The sequence below is a fragment of the Chrysemys picta genome, chromosome 5 (genome assembly GCF_011386835.1).
Source record: "Chrysemys picta bellii isolate R12L10 chromosome 5, ASM1138683v2, whole genome shotgun sequence".
Classification (NCBI taxonomy): domain Eukaryota; kingdom Metazoa; phylum Chordata; order Testudines; family Emydidae; genus Chrysemys; species Chrysemys picta.
Window position 1 is genome coordinate 81629944 of NC_088795.1, and position 24102 is coordinate 81654045.

The 24102-nt window shown below is 41.4% G+C and overlaps 1 protein-coding gene across 1 annotated transcript in view; it reads right to left on the reverse strand.

The window, feature by feature from the left end:
* Positions 1–21399: 21399 nt before the first annotated feature.
* The window catches only part of CASP3 (caspase 3), a 37047-nt gene continuing 34344 nt past the window's right edge, over positions 21400–24102 (reverse strand). Inside the window, exon 7 of the mRNA XM_005281975.5 lies at positions 21400–23799. Within this exon, the coding sequence (XP_005282032.2) occupies positions 23687–23799 (113 nt within the window). The 3' untranslated portion in view covers positions 21400–23686. The remainder of the gene's footprint in view (positions 23800–24102) is intronic.

Below are 24102 nucleotides of genomic sequence, written 5' to 3' on the forward strand. Positions count from 1 at the left end.
TGGTCATTGTCCCAAACCTCCATTGTGATGCAATCCCACTAGTCAGTGTTCATTTCTCAGGCCTGGAAGGAGCATTTGCAGCTGCTCCATGAATGCCACCAGCAGCTTTGAACTGGCTTTGACTATGTCCCACAGCACTCTGTCCTCCAAGAAATTGTCTTGTTCCCTGCTGATTTGGTTCTTGAAGCTCTGCAAATACCGGAGGATAATACATCCTGTGTTGGCAATGCTTATGACAATAGTGCAGAGCTGTGCAGGTTACATATATCAGAGATGGCGAACAGTGGGAAGAACCACATGCATTCCTGGGATTTTTTAAAAAAGGCATGAAAATTATGGGATATGGATGAAATTATGGGATGGAGAAAGTTGCATGCTGGGAAGTTGACCCCTTACCCCCAGTCACATCGGTGCAACTTGTTTCTGCCCCACTAAGCATTGCCAAAATGTCCCAAAAGACAGGGTGCTGGACAGTGGTCTGTTGCACACTGTGATACCTACTGATGGTGCACCACACTGTGCATCAACACAAGCACAGTGTGGACTCAAGGAGCCAAGTGGATATGCACACAAGCGATATATTAATGGTGGCAGCTGTATGCCAGTGTAACTTGCATTGGCCAAAGTATGTAGTGTAGACATGGCCTGAGGTCTCTAAATATAACCAATTTTGGATGCAGAGTTGCTTCCTGGGTTGGGTTGAGATTCCTGAAAGAAGGGATTGCCCTGCATGGTGTTTGACCACCTTTGTTTCAGGGTTGGTGTATACGTGTAACTAAAACAAGTTATGTTTACAATATAGAATGTGTGTCATTGATTTCTCCTCCACTGGGAGGCACCTGCAAGGCCCTGGACTTTGGCCACTTCTTGACGAATGGGTGTCAGAACACCTGGGGTTGGACAATGGGGCAACAGTATTTATAGAAGGAACCTGAAATGCCTCTGACAGTTTTAGATGTTAAGCATTTTTTTAATGGTTTTAGCCTTTCTGATGCAAGAGCCTGATCCTGCCACCCTTATTTACACATGTAATCCCACAGAAGACAACTGGATTACACACATAAGTAAGGGTTTACACTAGGCTCATGTCGTTTAGATTCAGGCCTGCACTCTTGATGAGAGGGGCTATTGATTTCAATGGGAGTAGGATCAAATTTTTAATGAGTGTCTGTATTAATGTCAGGTGTTGTACATGGGCTAAATCCTGTTCACACAAGTCAGCCACTGAGCTCAGCAGGACTAATCCTGTGCACAAAATTAAGCTTTTGCATATGTGATTGCACAATTGAGGTGTTAAATGGAAGCAGGAACAAGGCTAGCATTGCCAATTTTGGTTGGACATATTCCTGAAGGTTTCATCACATTACATATTATTTAATTAAAGATTAATCTTTAATGCCTGGAGACTCCAGGACAATCCTGGAGGGTTGGCAACCCTGAACAGGGCTCATTGATTGCTATGGGACTACTCACATAAGGCAAGTAGGATTTTTGCCCTATCTAACTTAACTCCTTTCAAATGCCAGAGTGGCTGAGAGGCAAATAAAGCCTTGCACTTTTTTTTGAGAGAGAGACACATTGACCCCCATATTTAAAATAAATTAACTAGTGATAACAAAGGAAATTGCCCTAGAAGCACACATTTAGAATGAGGTTATAGAAAACAAATATTATTCAAACAATCCTACAGCAGATGTGGTCTGTACTGATTTCAGCATTTCTAAGGTCATTCACAGTAGGAGCCAGTTCTTTTAAACAGTATAGGTCAAATTCAGCCTGGCATAACTCCTTTGTTTTCAGTGCAGTTATACAGAGGAGGAAAGTTTTCCCTAAGAGTTTTATGAGTGCTCCAAAGTGTGGCAATTTTGACCATGGTACATAATATTTCCCAGCTCATACTAACATTCGACTACTTTGCCTCCTAATTGCTAGGAGTTTGCTTTTTAATAATAATTATTACCAAAGGTAAGGTAAGAAGGTTGCTATTTTAACATTAGGAGAGGGTTAATTTGTATCTGAATTAATACTGAAATGTTCAGGATTGCAGAAAGTGTTCTGGATGGGAATTTTTTTTAATTGCCAGTTTTTACGCCCATATAAAAATACTTCTCTGAACAGCATCTCTCCTTACCAACATTTGGATTATTATTTATATCATCATAGCACCTAAGAGCCCTAGTCCTGGGCCAGGACCCCGTTCTGCCAAGCACTGTACAAACACAAGACAACAAGATTGTCCCTGACCCCAAAGAGTTGCAGTTCTTTACAGTCCTCCAGGGAAACACCCGTGGAAGGTAGTTGATGAGCTGTCAAATGCAAGGGTTGGTCTGTTCACTTAAAACCTAAGAAACGTTCCTCTACCTCCACTCCCACCTTCACCCCTCATAACAAAAATAAGATGCATCATTTGTGGCACTTTATCAAGCTGCTGAAGAAATGCAGGCCAGGAAGACACAAATAATAGCTAATGTCACACACAATTGGTATTAAGCAAGCTATATTGCAGTGATGCCATTTTTTATTTAACGTCTACATTATCAGGCGGAATGTGCCCTGCCATGTTGGCTGAACAGTAGGGTAGAGGAGTGGGAAGAGATCAGCATGCACTTAAGCCGACAACGAAGCGATGAAATAGAAAAGTATAACTGAAATCTAGCCTCTCTTTTCTATTCATTTTATTGGTCATGTTCTTAGCTTTGCAGCAGTACATAAGCTCCAGCTTTCTATTAAACAATCTCTCCATATGCATTTTGATATTTTCTTTAGGGGATGAGGAGAGCAGAAATAATACTAACAATGTGATTTTGCTTGTTATTTGTGTCTCTTGGCACTTTGACACGCGTGTTTTGAACAGTTTAATAGAGAGGAAATCAATCCCTTTTAAAACCTTTACGTTACCTTGAAATTTCAGGGCTGAAATAGTTCTTGGTGTAAAGAACATGGAATAGAGCCAAACAGCTTCAATACACTTTAGCCGAAATTAATCTCAAAAGCTTCTGCGCTTTACTAGACAATTTCACTCTAAATGGATGCATCTAGGGCAATTTTTTTCCCAACTAAATTGAGTGAAGTATAAAAGGGATAAGTGATACATCTTCACTCACTCTGCTGAAGCACAGCAAATTTTATCTTCCAGAAACAATGAATTATTAAGATCTTTACCTCTAATTTTAGATTTAAATGAAGATTTTGATTTAACCAGTTCAGAAGTGCTGTCTGTGAGTAAATCAGGCACTCTCTCTTCTTTTCAACATTTTTCTAACACCAATAGGCTTTTTTTGGGGGGTGGGGGGGGGGAGTTTACAGTTAAATTCTGTGACAGGGCATCATCACTGTCCTATCTCTTTTCTAGCCACAACCCACTAGAACAGGGGTTCTCAAACTGGGGATTAGGACCCCTCATGGTGGGTCACGAGCTGTCAACCTCCACCCCAAATCCCGCTTTGCCTCCAGCATTTATAATGGTGTTCAATATATTAAAAAGTGTTTTTTAATTTATAAGGGGGGGGGTCACACTCAGAGGCTTGCTATGTGAAAGGGGTCACCAGTAAAAAAAGTTTGAGAGCCACTGTACTAGAAGATCTTCTTCTGGTCAAACACCTTGTGCAATTTATTCACAGTGTTCTTTCCCAGCACCTTAACAAACTTGTGCAGCACTGTGTTTCCAATTGCATACAATCCTTAGCTCACTGATCCAAGGAGGGGAAAGACTGGTGGTATCTTCTCCTGAGAAATGCAATGGCAATGCCAAGGCCCTGGTAAGCCTGCCACTTTCTCCCCCCGTCCCCTCCACAGCACTTCGTTCCTATGCCTCTTCTATCCTGTGGGTAAAGGGTTAGTTAACCTTTGGGGCTCCTCTCAGCCCATCACAATTCACCAAGTAGGCACAGCTCCTGCTAATCAGGACTCTTCCTGAGCAACTACTTGTAGATGCAGTGACTAGAGTACTGCATCAGTTGCTGCTTCCCAGAACTCTGTCTCAGATTCCCTGGTGTGAAAAAAATCTTTTCAATGACACAGATCAGTGGTACCACTAACTGAGAGTGAGTTTCTGTCCCTGAATGGGCATACTTCATGTGAAATCCCATTGAAATTAATGGAACTATCTGTGGAGTAAAGTAGAACTCAGTGTGTGTTCCTCCTTTCCTGCCTTGTATGGTGGAATGGAAGTGGGGGCAAAGGTGGCTTTAAGCTACCTTTGTGCTTCCTTAATTCTGGTTGTGTGTGTGTGTGTGTGTGTGTATCACTAGGTATGTCTACGCTGCAGTTAGAGAGACAAGGTGGGTGAGGTAATATCAATCACTACACTCTCGAATGAACTCACACCGGAAAGTGATGAAAGACAGGAACACCCCATCACCTGCTGCGGGTGAACACTTGTCACAAAGCGATCACTATCATTCTGACCTCTCAGTCCAGAAACCTGCACAACGCTTTCAAAAGATGAGCCTGGGAGCTTAAATTAATAATTCTGCTAGACACTAAAACTCATGGACTGAACAGACACACTGGATTTATGGCTTATTACAACAATCTGTTACCCACTAACTCCCCCCCCCACACACACTTTGTCCTACGACTGCAGAAGTGTTAATGAGCCACTCACTCTACCTTGGATGTCCCTTACAATATGTGCTAACTACTTATGCTAAACAGTCTGTTCCACCTTGTGTTTTGCTGTGATCCTGGGAATTCCTTTCCAAGATCTGAAGAAGAGCTCTACCTAAGCTCCATAGCTTGTCTCTCTCACCAACAGAAGTTGATCCAGTCAGGGATGTGTGCAGGAATTTAAATTTGACCCCATTTGGGGGCTCCGGAGAAGCTCAATCTTCCCTCCCTCCAGCCGGTCCCGGCCCCAGCAGGAGTTCGATCTTCCCTGCCTCTGTGGCTCTGGGGCCAGAGAAGTTCTGTGCCCCTGACAATTATTAGGGGGGCTGGTGCCCCTGCTTACCCCCTCTTGCACACACCCCTGGCTTCAATAAAAGGTATTACCTCATCCAGCTTGTCTTTCTTATATCTTGGGACCAACACAGCTACAACTACACAGCACACACTGCAATATGACACCAGCGGTTGGGCCCATACCCACTGGCTGTTTAATTGTGGTTTAGACACTTGAGTTCAGGCTAGAGCCCAGGCTCTGAGACCCGGTATCTGGCATGGGCCAGCTGCAGATATCTAATTGCAGTGTAAACATACCTATAGACTGCAGCAAGGGATGCTCTAAATTGTGCCATCTTGTCATGACCCTCTATAGCAGTGGCTCTCAACCTTTCCAGACTACTGTACCCATTTAAGGAGTCTGATTTGTCTTATGTACCCCCAAGTTTCACCTCACTTAAAAACTACTTGCTTACAAAATCAGACATAAAAATACAAGGGTCATAGCACACTATTACTGAAAAATTGCTCAGTTTCTTATTTTTACCATAGAATTATAAAGACAGGTTTCAGAGTAGCAGCCGTGTTAGTCTGTATCCGCAAAAAGAAGAACAGGAGTACTTGTGGCACCTTAGAGACTAACAAATTTATTAGAGCATAAGCTTTCGTGGACTACAGCCCACTTCTTCGGATGCATATAGAATGGAACATATATTGAGGAGATATATATACACACATACAGAGAGCATAAACAGGTGGGAGTTGTCTTACTAACTCTGAGAGGCCAATTAATTAAGAGAAAAGAAACTTTTGAAGTGATAATCAAGCTAGCCCAGTACAGACAGTTTGATAAGAAGTGTGAGAATACTTACAAGGGGAGATAGATTCAATGTTTGTAATGGCTCAGCCATTCCCAGTCCTTATTCAAACCGGAGTTGATTGTGTCTAGTTTGCATATCAATTCTAGCTCAGCAGTCTCTCGTTGGAGTCTGTTTTTGAAGTTTTTCTGTTGTAATATAGCCACCCGCAGGTCTGTCACTGAATGACCAGACAGGTTAAAGTGTTCTCCCACTGGTTTTTGAGTATTTTGATTCCTGATGTCAGATTTGTGTCCATTAATTCTTTTGCGTAGAGACTGTCCGGTTTGGCCAATGTACATGGCAGAGGGGCATTGCTGGCACATGATGGCATATATCACATTGGTAGATGTGCAGGTGAACGAGCCCCTGATGGTATGGCTGATGTGATTAGGTCCTATGATGATGTCACTTGAATAGATATGTGGACAGAGTTGGCATCGGGGTTTGTTACAAGGATAGGTTCCTGGGTTAGTGGTTTTGTTCAGTGATGTGTGGTTGCTGGTGAGTATTTGCTTTAGGTTGGGGGGTTGTCTGTAAGCGAGGACAGGTCTGTCTCCCAAGATCTGTGAGAGTAAAGGATCATCTTTCAGGATAGGTTGTAGATCTCTGATGATGCGCTGGAGAGGTTTTAGTTGGGGGCTGAAGGTGACAGCTAGTGGTGTTCTGTTATTTTCTTTGTTGGGCCTGTCTTGTAGGAGGTGACTTCTGGGTACTCGTCTGGCCTCTCAGAGTTGGTAAGACAACTCCCACCTGTTTATGCTCTCTGTATGTGTGTATATATATCTCCTCAATATATGTTCCATTCTATACGCATCCGAAGAAGTGGGCTGTAGTCCACGAAAGCTTATGCTCTAATAAATTTGTTAGTCTCTAAGGTGCCACAAGTACTCCTGTTCTTTTTTCATAGAATTATAAAGTACATCAATTGGTATACATAGATTGTACTTACATTTCAGTGTATACTATATAGAGCGGTATGAACAAACTCCCGGCCAATGGGAGCTGCGGAGCTGGCGCTTGGGGCGGGGGCAGCGCGCGGAGCCCCCCTGGCCATGTCTCCACTTAGGATCCGAGGGACATATTGCCGCTTCCAGGGAGTCATGTGGAGACAGGTAGGGAGCCTGCCAGCCCCGCCAGACCCCCCGCTCCGCACCAGCAGGGGTCCTGGGCTGCCCCCACCCCCCCAGAGCACCCACGGAACCCCAGGGTTGTCCCCTCCCCTCCCCCGAGCACCCACGGCACTCCTGGGCTGCCCCTGCTCCAGAGCACCCAAGATTAAGTCAAAGGTATATAGTACAAGTCATGGACAGGTCACAGGCCATGAATTTTTGTTTACTGCCAGTGACTTGTCCATGACTTTTACTAAAAATACCCATAACTAAAACGTAGCCTTTTCTATAGACTATTATGTTGACATAGAAAAGCCAGAGTTCAGTGCTTTCTGACGATGCTACCACTCACTTCTGCCTCCTTCAACCCACCCTCGACATGCCCCCCTATGTTGGGGACTGAAAGGGGGCAGCATAAAGCCATTATGCCAACTCTATGCCAGCACCTACAATGAGGGTGTTCTGTGAGGGCAATTTAAGTATCCTTTACAGACCCTTTATAACACTCTGGTGGCATCAAGGGGCCATTTTGTAATGCACAGTCTGTCTAATGTGAGGAAAGGTGGTAGAAATGGGTCCTACATTTCTAAGAGGTTACTTAGGTGTTGCTCTTTCTTTTGGGAGATCCATCTCCCTGACTGGAACAGAGCTGAACTACTTGGTAGTTTGTCACTTAAAACCTTTCTATTTAGAGAATTTTTAAAAAAAGCTCTTCTGCCTTATGTTAAAATAGGTATTAAATATTACCAATCCATGTGCAAGCACCTTTACAATTTAAGCTGTTGTAAGCATCATAGTCAGCACTTAATAATTAAAAGAAGAAAAATCTTTAAATCATGAGTTATTTCTGTTGATTGCCCCTGTGTATTTTTACAGAGCACATTGATCTGTGAAATGTGTCCGTGAGTCTGTCTATTTGTGAGAGAGAGACCGACCCTAGGAAAGGAGCTAGGGAATAGATTTGTAGCTCCTTGCATACAAAACTGCCCATCTTTCCATATGAAGGGGACCAAATTCAGCCCTGACAAAAGCAGGGACAGCTCTTCCCACTGAAGTCAATGAAGTAACTGCAGTCATTTAAGTGCAATTTGTGCCCATGTGCTCCAGGGCAATACTTTGCACAGGAAGTACAGCACATTCATTTTCTGAAATGATGCAATATTGTGATGTAAAACAGCTGGCCAGGGTGAGCTGTTTCTGGAATACAGACCACTGATGACTCATCCTTCTCTTAGCCCATCTCTCTGCACTTCTCTTTATGACAGGGCATTTCTGTCATTCTGACTGTTGCCCATTTTCAGATCCGCTAAACCGATATAACAAAGGCAAGACATATTTCATACACAAGATACAAGAAAAGTTCAGCATAGACAATCAGTGGCAAGGGCTTGGACAACTATATCTTCATTGAGCAGTATAAATGCCAAAATTAATTTTAATTCATCTGTTCCCAGAACTTGCCTGTTTATTGAACTCTGAATTATTCATGGGGCAAGTTTACAAGGAGTTCGCCTGGTAAAATACTACTTTAATGCTGCTGGGATTCTTTTATATCATGAATTATATGCTAGGATGTCTTTTTACTATTCCACATCTAAGCAAAAATGTGTTTTCATTCTCTCACAAATGGAGTGTGAATGAAGGTGAACTTGTTGGTTCAGCAAGCATTGGTCACAAAAATCACTGGACAATTCTCTGCTGCTCTGTATTGGGGGAATTCTACTGCAGTCAATGGGTCAGAGCCCATTTGGACCTGAAGAGAATTTGGCCCATTAAAGAAAGAATCCAGCAAAGCTCTTTTTATAGGTCCCAATTCAGCAATGTCCTTAAGTCTCATTGACTTCGCTGGGAGTTAAACGTACTTCAGTGCTATGCTGACTCAGGACAATAATGGTTTATTGATTACCATAGGGAAAAAAAGACTAGAGAAGGAATTTGTGCAAAGCGATTCTCCTTATGATTTATGGCTGAAATAGGGGGCAAACATATCAAATAAATCAAAGCAAGATCATATAACATTGATTTAAATACCAGGATCTTAATCGTGCTCCCAGGGAAGTCTGTGGGGTTTTGCCATTGATTTCAATGAAAGCAAAATCAGGCCTCTGTATATTAATTTTGGATTGTGTCATAAAAGTATTTTTTGATTTATAACTAAATGCACGATGAAGATTTAATGTAACAATGCTGTTGATGATGACAACTTGTTTAGCATAAAACACAGGATTCATTTCTCCATTAAATTATTAGGAAAATAGTATTTAATGAAATATTCATTATACAAAGTGATACATAGCAAAAGTGCTTACAAAAAAACAAGCATTGCTATGACAAGTTACACTAGCCAATATGAAACAAGCAAAACAAAACAAAAGAAAGCTACATGGACCTTGTCCATATTCGAAAATTGTATGCGTTTGTGTTGGATTGAAATATTTATTTTCCACCAGTAAAGTTCCCATTATAAGAGCCATCTGCTAAAAAGATGTTTGTGCACCTCTACATTTGGTAATCTCAAATGAAGCTATGTTCTTTGGTTTTGTTTGAAAAAGGTGCTGTCCATCGTGTTAAACCTCAGCATTAGTTACCTTAAAAATGGTGTTTCTCAGGAAACGGAGGTGTTCAATATTGATGGAAAGTTGTCACTGTTTGGTGATGGCTATTTGGTGGCCTACATGATTTGTTCCTAGTAGACAAAACAGCCACCAAGTTTGGATCTGGAGCTGAACTTCCCCCAGGGTTTGGAGTGATTTGGATTTAGGACTATCTGAAATAGATGAGTCCACATAACAAAAAACACTATAAAATTGGCACTAAATGGCATTTTTCCTGTCACTCTTGGCAGAGATACCAGGGTATTCCTGCCTCTGTTGCACAGAAGATTTCCCTACTGTCAGACAGGCAGCTTTCACCAGTAATGCCAAGGTCTGAATGAAGCTGGAGTCTAAAACTACCTCTTACCCTTAGAAGAGATTTCAGGCACATCGGCAGGACAATATGGGGCTCTTTCACTTCCACAAATGGTGCTGGACTGTGGATAAAAAGAGAACTTCAGTCTCAAGTGCTGCCAATCCAGCACATTTCAAGAGCACTGAATTTACTTTAAATTGAAAGCAACATCCCCCTCCAAAACAACCCCCCACTTCCCAAAAAGCTGTGTGTTAACATAGGCTGTGAGCCATGAATTCCCCCTTCTTTATAAATAATTCTTTCAGCAATGCCCCCTCCCCAAACCCCCACAAACAAAACCAAACAATCCCCAAACCAAAACAACAACATAAAATCACAACTTCTTGTGTAATCCCTGATCCAGCAAAGCATTTAGGCATAAAATGAACTTCAGGTATGTGAGGTGAGCAGAGCCATTTAAGTCAATTAAAGGTAAGCAGGTGTTCCAAGTGCTTAGCTAGATCTAGATCAGGGCCCTAGTCATTTTCTGACATCGTTTCTAGAGCAGCTAGTCTGCAAGAGGTTAGATTGTGCTGCCATTGATTTTATTCACATATTCTTCCTATCATTAAATTGAAGATAGGTCAGCTATTGTAAACATCCCAACAATGCTTTCAGTGGAGATGGCACAAAGTCCAAAAACTGTGGCATGGGTATCGAGAAAACCTGAACATGACTATCCAGGCTTGGATCACATAATAGACTCTCACCAGCATTTAGTTACTATCATAGAAGCTCCCGGGAACATGACTGGACATTGAGCAGTAAATTATCCAGCAATGTGGATATACAAAAAGTTACACCTTTTAACAAAACTTCTGCTACAAGGACTGATTTTAAAACAATCCTTGTTAGTGAATTTAAAGCTTAATCCCCGGCAGTAGGAAACCATTCTTGGGACCAAATTCAGCACGGGTGCAAGTGAACACATCTCCATTGATTTTAATTCCGTGTACGGCTCAACAGATGTTGATGAGCCTTGATTCAACTATAGATAGTTCAGGCTCTGTGGAGACTCACTGACTTCTAGAGGATTGTGTCTACTTAGAGCAGAATTGAATTTGGCCTTTAGAGTGTGATTATACTTTGAAAGGTGACTAGAATTAGCATTGTGGGGATATATATGTATTCCCTTTCAAGGACTTCCATAGTGAATTCATTCAGTTTATAAGTCAAAGGACAATTTTTCTAATTGCCTATTTTGCAAACTATTCCTATTCATACTCATTTACTATATCTAATCAAATGTTGCTGTTAAATTAATTATATCTATGCACTTACAGTAGAAGACTTTAGTTTCACAGTGTCTCTTCTGTTTCTGCACTTGATAGCACAGATAAAAAAAAGTACAATATTAACAGAAAAAATAATCAAGCTGTGTTGTTCTTATCTCTTACTTCCCCACCAGTAATAAAGAACACAGACCATGTTCTTGTTCTTGGGCAGGGCTGCTGTTTGAGGAAAAGTCACAAGGGTCATGGTGAAAAGAACAAAAGCTGTGGAATTTTTTTGAAGTGTCCATTACTGGGGCATTGTTTTGAACCTCAGACAACCTTTATTTCTCCATATTAGTGCAAATAACTCCTTGAACTGAGATGACACGAGAGAGATATGGGTAGAATCATCACCGTACCAGAGCCAACCTTTGGAATCCTAATGGAAATCTTTACAGGATATTTGTTCATATCTTTTTGTTTTGTTACCCTGGGGAAGGGAAAATCTCTCTGAAAGTTCCCTGCGGTAGCCAGTGTGCTGTTGTTCCAGAACTCTTGCTCTCTGTTAGCCGGCCAGGCTGAGTCTGGCAACTCTCAAGGTTTTCAGTGAAAATGATATAACTGTTTCCCATCCTATATATATGGGTGCCTGCTCCCCCCATAAAAAAGGTCAAAAGTCAAGAATATCTAAAAAAATCAAACACGAAAACCATGATTGCTGTCCCAGCCCTGACAAACATGCAGCCCTAATGATACGCAAGGTGTAGCAGAATCCATTTTGCTCTTCCATAGCTCAGCCTTGCTAACCAGGGTACAGAGTTAGTTTGGAGTCCATCCTTGGCCAAAATCCTTTTGATTTTAATGTGAGTTTTGTCTCCGCAAGTACTGAATGAACACTGTAGGATCAGGCCTCTTGCCAACACAATTAGCAGGTGTGACTCAAGGACACAAAGGGCCAGATCTTCAACTGGTGTAAATTGGGATAGTTCCATTGACTTCAGTGCATCTAAACCAACTTATACCTGCTGAAGATCAGGCCCATTGGTTGAAACTCACCCCAAGTGATGCTTATGGACTGCCCTCTGCCTTTAGGTCTATTTCACTCATAATGAGTACTATGGTGAATAACACCCAGGGACAAATCCTGCTTGCCTTAGCTATATGAGCCACCCTGCAGAAGTCAATGGAACTAATTACACGAATAAGGCAAGCAGGATCTTGCTCATGTAATTGTAACATAGATACTGTACTTCTCTAACCCAATCACACTTTAGAGTAATCAGATTTGAATCAAAGTGTCCATTTCCCTGTTAAATCCACTGTTGAGTGTCGACAAATGCTGATAGGTGTGCAATAAATATCTGTGTTACCAAATTGCTATCTTTTATAAGAGCCATAAGTAATCAGGCTTTAAAGTAAAAGGGGCCTGTTTGTTATAGGCTATACTGGCTGCATCTGTGATAAAGTGAACTTATCTCTGCAACTGGCATTTTAATCCTTTTGCAATATTTTGTAACCTGGTGAAACAAATGATCCTGTGTCTTAGAAAGTAGGTAAATGGTGAGCTATACTGCAGACATATTATCTCTTCCAGTTATTGAGCAATCAGGATGTGAGTCAGAAGGGGAAATTTGTAACAGAAGAAATTTACCAGTCCTGCCTCTTTATTTTCACACCTTTTCAAATCACAGGCCTGGAGTTGGCATTTCTGACATAACCTGATGAGTTTTGTACCACTTCTCTTGCAGTCTCCTTGTTTTGTAGCAAGCTATTGTTCAATGCTAATATCTCCCAAATAAATCCAAGGTGTCTTATAATAGCATCTAAAAATGTGTGTTTCATGACAGAGATTTATTTCAGTACCACAATGTTTTTATTTGTATGCAAATATGATTCAATTGCAAGTATAATTAAAACAACCGATCCAGAGCCTGATTCTGATCTCAGTTACTCAGAGTGACTCCACTTAACGCCACAGACTGAGATCACATTCTGACTCCTCAGAATTAATTTTTCCTTTTACTGCACATAAAATAATTATATCCTACCTGCTAGGCATAGAAAAGAAAAACAGGGTTTATTTGGGGGCCTTATGATTAATGCTGTTCAATGTAGTTTTTAAAATATATAGATCTTTACCTGAGGCATCAACAGCAGCTTAGTTTGTTAAAACAGAATAAATCCTAGCAATCTGATTTTACTTTTCCCATTAAAGCTGATTGCATTCCTTTTTGCACTGCATGCAGCTTGGATAGTGATAACAGTTGCTTTTTTTTCTATGCAGTTTAGTTATCAAATTTAGCTCTCTGAAATGGCAACTGCACAACATGACATCTACACCCTGAGCAAATGCAAGAAACAAAACATCACCCCAAGAGGTCTGCACCTTGCATTTTGCTGTGATGCTCAGAGTTCCTTTCCCAGACCTGAAGAAAGTCTCTGTGTGGCTCGAAAGCTTGTCTCTCTCATCAACAGAAGTTGGTCCAATAAAAGATATTGCCTCATCCACCTTGTCTCTTTGGTTTCTATTCTAGCTCACTTTCTGGTTCTGACAGGCTAGCATAGTTTGACAACGTTCAAGTTGCAAATACTACTGCAGGGGAATGAAGATATCCAAACAACAACAAAAAACAGTTACATTTAATTTATCAACACTAACTCTATGGAAACATTATTATTGATCTAGAGTTTTGTACAACCTGGCAGCTATGAAGTTTTCTGTTTCTGTTGTAAATTCAATAAAACCATCTATAAAACAATATGGCAGTCTCTGGATCATCTCTGAATGAAATATCACATCATCAATACTATAATACAGATAACTAAGATCCTGTATATCCCCTACAATCCAGGTGAAGAGCATGATGATTTTAAAACAAAAACAATGCCTGTGAAACTTCAAAATTGTAGGTTTCAGAGTAGCAGCCGTGTTAGTCTGTATCTGCAAAAAGAAGAACAGGAGTACTTGTGGCACCTTAGAGACTAACAAATTTATTAGAGCATAAGCTTTCGTGGACTACAGCCCACTTCTTCGGATGCATATAGAATGGAACATATATTGAGGAGATATATATACACACATACAGAGAGCATAAACAGGTGGGAGTTGTCTTACCAACTCTGAGAGGCCAATTAATTAAGAGAAAAAAAAATTATGAAGTGATAATCAAGATAGCCCAGTACAGACAGTTTGATAAGAAGTGTGAGAATACTTACAAGGGGAGATAGATTCAATGAAGCTTATGCTCTAATAAATTTGTTAGTCTCTAAGGTGCCACAAGTACTCCTGTTCTTCTTTTTTCAAAATTGTAACCACACATCACTGAACAAAAACACTGACCCAGGAGCCTATCCTTGTAACAAAGCCCGATGCCACTTGAATGATGATGTCACTTGAATAGATATGTGGACAGAGTTGGCATCGGGCTTTGTTACAAGGATAGTCCACGAAAGCTTATGCTCTAATAAATTTGTTAGCCTCTAAGGTGCCACAAGTATTCCTGTTCTTGTTGAGGATACAGACTAACAGGGCTGCTACCCTGAAACCTGTCACACTTTCTTGTCAACTGTCTGTAATGGGCCACTCTCTTACCACTTCAAAAGTTATTTTCCCTCCCTTGGTATCCTGCTGTTAATTGATTTATCTCGTTAGACTGACCTCACACTTGGCAAAGCAACCCCCATCCTTTCATGTATTTATACCTGCACCTGTATTTTCCACTCCATGCATCCGAAGAAGTGGGTTCTAGCCCATGAAAGCTTATGCTCTAATAAATTTGTTAGTCTCTAAGGTGCCACAAGTACTCCTGTTCTTTTTGAGGATACAGACTAACACGGCTGCTACCCTGAAACCTTTCAAAATTGATGAATACCATTTGGCACAAAGAGTCTTCAACAGGAATTCAGGGTGCTCTGCAATTTGCATGATTGGGCCTTTGTTTGCAATTATACATAAAAATAATGTCCTCACATTCCAGACAACAAGCTTCTTTCTTTCTTTTTCTTAAACTTCTTTTCATTACAGAATAATATTTCAAATAAAAGGAGCTAAGAAAAATCCTGGGAAAGAATACAAGAGGAAAAAAGAATCTAGAAAAAGACAAGAAAGCAAAGAATAGCCATCTGAGGAAAGAGAAGAGTTAAAGAAAAGAATAACCAGAGAGGAAATAAAAGTTGTCCAGGAGAATCACATGAAGATAATGCAAAACATTAAATTGTTCACAGTGGTTCATACTCATGGAGCATATGAGAATGACAAGGCACTTCTGGCTTTTTTGTTATAACCCAGAAAATCAAGAAATAAAGCCCAAATAATTTCAAAATTCTGTAGCTCCTGTCATCTTCTATAGCCTGCTCTCCTTCTAAATGCCAGATCACACCAGTTCTTCACTTGTGCTACCATATCACTGGAGACTCCCATCACTGCAGGAATATACAGACAGTCCTTGACTTTACGATTCGACTTAAGACAAACAGCACCTACAAAGTTTCTGAATTGACACCCTGATTTGACTTTACAATGCTCAGTCTGCAATGGAGTGTATTGCGGTTCCCAGTTACAATGTTTCAACTTACGATGCAATTTTCAGGAACCAATTGTGTCGTAAGTCGAAGGACTGCCTGTATTCTTAGCCAGCAAATGGGCTTGTTACAGGCACCTCTCTGGTGAATCACACAACCCTTGTGATCTAGGAAGCATAAGGTAGGGTTAGCTGGTCCTGCCACTTTCATGGTCATGCTAATTCTACAACACCCCACTAGATTCCAAAGTCTCATCACGATCAGACATTCCCAAAGAATATTAGGGAAAGATCACCCTTGGGCCTTAGACTTTCAGCAGTAATGTCTCAATACCTATTAAGCACATACTCTGTGGGTTCCAGTCAACCCACCAGGAAACATTTTTCTGTTTTAAAGCAAGTCAGCTAAGAAAGTGCATTTTGCCCTCTTTTCTCAGGAACTACAGTATGGACAGAAGCACAGAGAAGTATTCTTCCTATTCTAGTTTTAATCTTAAATTCCTGTAACTACTTTGTTGTTCCCTACAGACATTTCATGCACATTGAGCAAGTAGCATTTATTTGGAACAATGTGTGTGTGTAAACATTCAAAAATACTATGCTCAAAGAAAGTTAAGCTCGCAAAGTCAAGCACTCAAGAAATTAGGATATGCCAGAGATTACCTGTGCAATATTAATTCAGCTCCCTTGTGCATATACATTATGATATAATCTTTAATCAGATGATCACTTACTATTTTTTCATAGTATCCCTGCCTCATTCATTGAATGAGTATTTCAATTTTTTTTTTATTCTCCTCATTCAATATAAGGCCCCAGGCCTTGTTAACCACATCCAAAGTTTGCACTGAGTACAGACTTATTAATTTCCTCTGGGGCATTTCTATGGTGCTTCACAAACATTAATGAATTTGTCTTGACAAAACCCCTGTGAGATTAGCTGTTGTCATCCCAACTTTACAGCTGGGGACTGAGCACAGAAATTAAGGCCAAAATTGTCAACATATCCAGCAATTTTAGGTACCCAATTTGAGACGGCTATGTCGTGATTTTCCAGAATACATAGCATTTTTGAATTACTTTATATGTTCAAAGCTTAGTACCAATCACCTTCAGTTGCTATTGCAAGCACTCAGTTCCGCTGCAAATCTTACTCAGGGTATCTCATGTTTGGCCCCAGAAAATGAGGAACACACAATTAGTGATCAGCTCTTAAAAGTTTGGTTTAAGTGACTTGTCTGGCCTCACAGTGGACCTCTGTGGCAGAGACAAGGATATAATTCAATTCTCCAAAATGGGACTCACTTGCCTTAACCATGAGACCATCTTTTCTCTTCCGGCAAGCCCCTGCCTCAATCACTGCACATTGGAGTGTTCAGTGATTACTTAGTCTTTAAAGTGTTAGAAGAGCTTTACTTCATTCTATGTCTGGTACCAACTGGCTATGAAGAGAGCTTCATAGTACCCCATGCAGACTCTGTCTGGGAAGTTTGGCTCTTAAAGGTAGAGCCCCTAACACCACACAGACTTCTACAACAAATGAAGCAGAAGTCCTATAGACAACAGCCTAATTCACTACATAACTATGGTGACCACTCAGACATTCCCAGAATACCAGACATTTCAATACTTCCAGCAATGGTGTGGGCCCACCCTTACCAGTGTGACCTCTCACACACTGCAAACTGGGACAGAGCAGTGTGTTCTTCAAAATGGCATCCTCCACGTGATACCGGACAAAACCACATCCAATTTGGTCTCAGTACCAACCAGTGGACAAATCATCCAAAAAGGGGACTGTCTGGTTCAAAACCAGATGAATGGCCTGCCTGTATGTTAACCTGATTCATTCCCAAAGTATCATGTATCCTGTACATTGAATTAGGCTGGGGTCCTGCTGCCCTGTCTTCCTTCCACTGGCTCCTGGCTCCCACTGCTTCCCCCCAGGCTACTAACCCCACTTCTTCCCTGCTCCTTCCTAGTCTCAGCCTCCTGCAAACCCAAGTCCCCCCCCCCTCATCTGCATTCTAAGGCTGCTCCCTCCTCCTTCACTGCTTGGGTCTGTTGAGCATTTTTTTCAGTTACTCACACAGCTGTCCATTGACGAGCATACAGTATCTGAGGCACACTCCTCTACACTGGGATAGCCTTCTTGTTTAATTGGCTGCCACAGCACATTTTAATCCCATCAGCAACTGCACAAACTATTTATAATCAGCTCTCTGATTACATTCCTAATGTCAATGTCCAAGTTAAAAGACTCTGTAAAAGTAGCAGAGGTACTGTGTTATTCCCCTGTACAGCCCCTCTCTTTCAAAGGGGGCTGTCCTGGCTGCACATAAAAGTGGCTACTTATAACTTCATTGCTAACAATCTAGTAAATATTAATAACTATCCAGTACATTCATACAGTGCCTCTCCAAAGTGTATGCAAGTCAGTGGGAGACGTGGGTGCACACTACATTTTAAAATTGAGCCACTCCTTTAGGACAGTGCCAGCTACAGGCACCAGCACAGCAAACAGGTGCTTGGGGCGGCACCTACAGCTCTTCGGTGGCGGGTCTCAGTCCCTCTTGGAGGGAAGGACCCGCCGCCGAATAATGAAGCAGTGGCGGTAGAGCTGCCACCGATCACGGCTTTTTTTTTTCCTTCCCCCGCCACTTGGGGCGGCAAGAACGCTGGAGCCGGCCCTGCTTTAGGAGCCTACATATGGATAAGGTGCCTAGCTACAGGCATGCAGATTTGAACATTTTGGTCTTAACCTCTTGTGCCTTTGTTTCCATATCTATGAAATGGTGAGAACAGTATTTACCTACCTTAAAGGAGGGTTGAGGAGCTAAATTAACTCCTGTTTGGCTCCTACGCACTACAGGGATAAGTCCACTGGAAATAACTATTGTAAAGAGACCTACAGCAAAGAGAACAGCACCCCTGCACAGCACACAGGAGGGTGCTGGAAGGAATGCACACTTATTGGGACAGGCATGCATTCCATCCCCAAACCAAAGGGGCATGGCCTGCACAAGCAGGTCCATCCACCTGCCTGGAAAGCTGTGTACTGCAAGCTGGCAGATGTTAGGAAGCACAACTGCTCCTGAGAGGAGTCTTTGCAGCAACATATTGTGTAGGTTCTCTGGGGGCCGCCATCCTGCCATGCACTCGTAGGGTGTCACTGCTACTTCTCCCCTCATAGGTGTTAGTTTCTAGGGCAAGTCAGTAGAACCCCATTTATCCAAATCCTCCGTTATCCGAACAACCAGTGTACACAGGCGATTTCTCCTGTGGCTGCTGAATGGTGCTGCAGCCTCTCACTTTCCCATTCTCCAGATTATCCAATTTTTTTATTATCCGATCTGGCTCTGGTCCCAATTAGACCAGATAAACAGGGCTCTGCTGTATGTAATTTTAATGATTTATTTCAGAACCTATAGAACAGGGTCATGTTCACATTGGTGAATGCTCAGCAGCCCACAGATATAGACCCACATTTTAAAGGTATTTAGGCATTACTGCACTCAAAAGTGACTCAGGCAGCTCCTAAGGCCTAGCACTTCAAAGGCATGAATATGCCTATCTCCCAGTGAAATCAATGAGAGTTAGGCACTTGTATCTCTTTGAGGAGCTCGGTCTAAGTGCTTACTTCATCTTTGAAAATGGGACTTAGACGTCTATGTCACTTAGGTTGTGCAATGCTGAGCAGAACAACACCTAAATACCTTTAAAACTAGGCCAAACCTGGAGCTGTGCAAATAATGGGTTTTTTTTAGTTCTCTGGCAATTGTGAAATTTTTTTAAAGAAATAATTTGGGTCAAACTGAAAACAAAATTTTTCAGAATTTTTGACACATCCAGCAGTAGAAAAGAAAGAAAGCCTTTCCAGTTGAACCACATTTTGTCTAGATTTTGAGCAATTTTAAACGTTTTTGAAAACAAAAAAACAATTCTAAATAAGTTGTTTTGAACCAAAAATGTCAGATTTATTTTTCCAACATAAACAATTCGGCAAAACCAATGTGAATTCATGAAAGGTTTTGGCATTGCATTTTTGGGGGCTGAAAAATTTCACCCAGCTCTAGCCATTATGTTCATGTGTAGCAGGATACCAAGATGATGTATGTTACAGCATATATAGTATACCATTTTAGAGGCTGGTTTGTGGGTTACAGACCATAATAATAAACATAAAATAAATGAACTAGTGAAAGGAGCAGTTGTTCCTGGTTTTCATGTTATACCTGGATGCTTTTCTCTAATTTAGTTCAGTAGGCATCATATCAACCACCTTTAGACTTAGAGCAGACACTGTACTGGCTATTCATGTATGGCCTATTGTTTCTTGCAACTTGAGGTGCTATGAAGTTTCTGAATTCCCATCCCCATGCCTCCCATTTTAAAATTAAAAATATACATTTTATTTTATTATGATTATACTACCCAGTCAGGATCAGGACCCAGTGGGCTAGAAAATGTACAGACATAACATGAAAGACAGTTGCCTCAAAGACTTTACTATCTCGGTAGGGACAACACGACAGGTCGAAAACAAATGAAGGGGGGGGGGGGGCAAGAAGGGTGGCCTAGGGCTGCACAGTTGATCATAGAATATCAGGGTTGGAAGGGACCTCAGGAGGTCATCTAGTCCAACCCCCTGCTCAAAGCAGGACCAAGCCCCAGACAGATTTTTACCCCAGTTCCCTAAATGGCCCCCTCAAGGACTGAACTCACAACCCTGAGTTTAGCAGGCCAATGCTCAAACCACTGAGCTATTCCAGTTCAGAGGCTTTATGAAGGAGTGTCTTTTTACAAAAATAAGACAAGTGAACAGGGCAAAGATGCATCTTTAATTTGCTGGCCTTTCTGCATTAGGTCGTGCAGGGGAGATGTGGAAGGGGTGCAGGGAGCGGGGGTTGAGAAAGCTACTTCCAGCTGAACTGGATAAAGCGGAACCCATGTTCTTATTTTAACACCAAAACTTGAAGCAATGACAGGGAGAAAAAGAGGAAACTATGACTTTTACTTTGAGAACATCTCCTCAAAAAGAAACTCCAAGGTAGATTTCAAAGAGCAGCATTAATTATATCTTCTTAAGGAAAATTATAAGGTGCTGAGTGTTACCAGTTTCCACCACTCTCATTAAAGGTGTCATGGTTAAATAAGTAGCACGGATAATTTTTAATTAATATCAAGTGCTTATACTGTGATTTTCATCCATATATCTCAGACAACATAGTGTATGTTAACAGATCTTAATGCATGCCACAATACTGAAAAAGTTGTAATCTTACCTTTAAAGAAAGAAATAGGACACTTCGGAATGACCTCCATTGCATGCTGTGGATTTCTTTTTTCTTTATTGTTAGTCACCAACATGTGTCTGGCTCCATACCAGTGCTTTGAAGTTTGGGGTGGAGGTGCTGAAATCTGAACTTGATTCTGAATTTTGCACGTGGCCCCCTCTCTTTGGAGTGGTTGGAGCCAAATCCCCAACTCTCCAAATCCTTGAAATATGGGGTTGAAACCCCAACATGAATGCTGAGACAGGGCTTCATTCCTAATTATGATATGGTGTGATTATGAACCCTAGTCTAGCTCCCAGAGGACAAGTGTCTCCACCCCAAAAAAGCCACCACTTCAGTTGGTGGTCTCAGCAGAGAAACAAGGATTGACTGGGCCTGGAACTCCTAGAGGGAATCATCCCTAATGGCCAGGGTTAAAACTGGTTGGAGCACTGTGTATTGACACAAACTTTAACAACAAGTATGACTGTGGTTGGAAAAAGGCACCTGCAGACGTTGCTTCTCAGACATTTGTACTACTGTTTTTACTGCAGAGTGGTGCAGGCACCATAAAAAAAAAAATGCCCATTGAATTCTGATTTTTTTTAATCTATCTTGTTTTTATTAATATCCACGACAATCCCAGCTTGATGCTTCAGCTCCAGAGTTACCTTTGTAGGCCTGACAGGCATAAAGATCAAAATGTGAGGCAAAATTCCTCTCTCTGGCCCAAACTATAGGTTTTTAATAACAATCTGCATTTATTGTGCTAGCAAAGCCGGTTACTGTACTGTGTTCCTCTCTAAAAAAGCACCACCACAGACACTGCAAAGGATTTTTAGCACTACATTTCTATAATTGCTGGATTATTTATTATAACAGTAGCACCAAGATCAGGGCACCATTGTGCCAGGTAGTGTCCAAACACATAATAGAGACAGATGCTGCCCTGGAGCTCTTGGAATCTAAACAGGCAAGCAGACAAAGAAAGTCTTATCTTCATTTTAAAATGGGGAACTAAGGTACAGAAAGAGTAAATGACTGGCTCGGGGTCATAGTCTCTGACAGAGCTGGGAACTAAATCCGGATGTCCTTAAACCCAGTCCCAACCTCAACCACAAGAGTATCTTTTCTGTACAATTAAACAAATGTTCAGTATGACAAAGGAGAAAGAGCAGCATGACTTATTCAGCATTTGTTGAGATGTATTGGCATCTGTAACAATTACATTCTTTCCCTTTAAATATCCCATATTATAATGCTAATATGACACTCTAAGGTGATGCTTGCTTTAATCTGCAACCCTACATCAACAATAAATAAATAGGCCCCACAATATACAATAGGGATGTGGTTGCCAGGAGGGCTGGTGCAAGCAAATTTTGGTCCCCCTGTGAAGATTGTTGATTAGGATCCCCAGGTGCAAGGCCCAGGATCCAGTGTGCAGTCTTTCTTCTCCTCCTGAAACTCATGTAGAGCTTCTCAATGTGCAACGACAGTCAAAAAAGCTAACAATGTTAGGAACCATTAGGAAAGGGATAGTTAATAAGACAGAAAATATCATAATGGTCCTATATAAATCCATGGTACCCCCACACGTTGAATACTGTGTGCAATTCTGGTTGCCCCCTCTCAAAAAAGATAAATTAGAATTGGAAAGTACAGAGAAGGGCAACAAAACTGATTAGGGGTATGGAACAGGTTCCATAGGAGGAAAAATTAAAAAGTCTGGGACTGTTCAGTTTAGAAAAGAGATGATTAATAGGGGATATGATAGAAGTCTATAAAATCATGAATGGTGTGGAAAAAGTGAATAGGGAAGTGTTATTTACCCCTTCACATTAACAAAAGAACCAGGAGTCACCAGATGAAATTAATAGGCATCAGGTTTAAAACAAATAAAAGGAAGTACTTTTTCACACAATGCACAGTCAACATGTGGAACTCGTTGCCAGGGGATGTTGTGAAAGCCAAAAGTATAACTGGGCTTGAAAAAGAATTAGATAAGTTCATAGAAGATATGTCCATCAATGGCTATTAGCCAAGATGGTCAGGGACAACCCCATGCTCTGGGTGTCCCTAAACCTCTGACTGCCAGACGATGGGATTAGATGACAAGGGATGAATCACTCCAAATTGCCCTGTTCTGTCCATCTGGTCTGAAGCACCTAGCAATGGCCACTGTCAGAAGACAGGATACTGGGCTAGATGGACCATTGGTCTGACCAAGTATGGCTGTTCTTATGTTAGCTTGAGAGGATGAATTCCACGGGAGCAACTCAGGTGAACAGTAGATGATGGTTCTTGGTGAGTAGAGTTGGGAAAACCTGTGACATTCTCCAACAAGGGGCACAATAAAGGGCGGACATATCTTAATTCATAAGAGGCAGAAGTTGTTACAATCTCAGAGCTCTCAATCAGCATGGATATGCTTGTACTTCATACCATGCAGCACAGGCGCTGGAACAATCACACTAGCCTTTCAATCTGTCACTGGTAAGATGGGGCTCACCAATGCAGGAGTCTGCAAATTTGGTACTGTTGTCTGAATTCAAGGTCTAAGTTCCCCTGAGCCAATTGCTCATCAGGCCTGTCTGAACTGGGCCTGGTTACTAGAGAAAACCATCTCTCTCTTGGAACTCGTTGATTCATTTTTGCCATGTTATGTACTAAGAAGAGAAAAAAAAATTCACATAGAAACCATTTCAAAATCCAACAGTCTGATGTTATTAAGTACTTTTAGATGCAGGCCCACAAAAGGCAATGCACACGCAGGCTGACTGAAATCACAAAACATTAATGGGCTAATGTTAGCCTGTGTGGGTTATTCTATTATCTACAGTGACACCCAGTGGTAATGAAGTAATGGTTCACATGCTATCCTGTGATCTGCAGAAGAGCTCTCTCTGCGTAGCTTGAAAGTTTGTCTCTTTTGTCAAGAGAAGCTGGTCCAGAAAAAGATATTGCCTCACCCACCTTGTCTCTGCGATCTGAAAGACAGATAGGATAGTCTGACAAGACAATTGTACGACCTATAATTATTAGTAGCATACCCTGTTTCCAAACGTATGTGATATGATGGAACAAAATGTATGGTGTGATTAAAAAACACCTTATTGTTACTGTTTCACTGATTTTGAATCACTTCTGTTAAAATTTTGATGATTTATTAAACCCAGACAATCTGCTCAGCATTGTACCAAACGCTAAAAAGTGACATGACTTGCCCTGGATCACACCACGTTAGTGTCAGGAACAGAGCTCAAATTTCCTGACTCCTCGCTTTAGCCTTT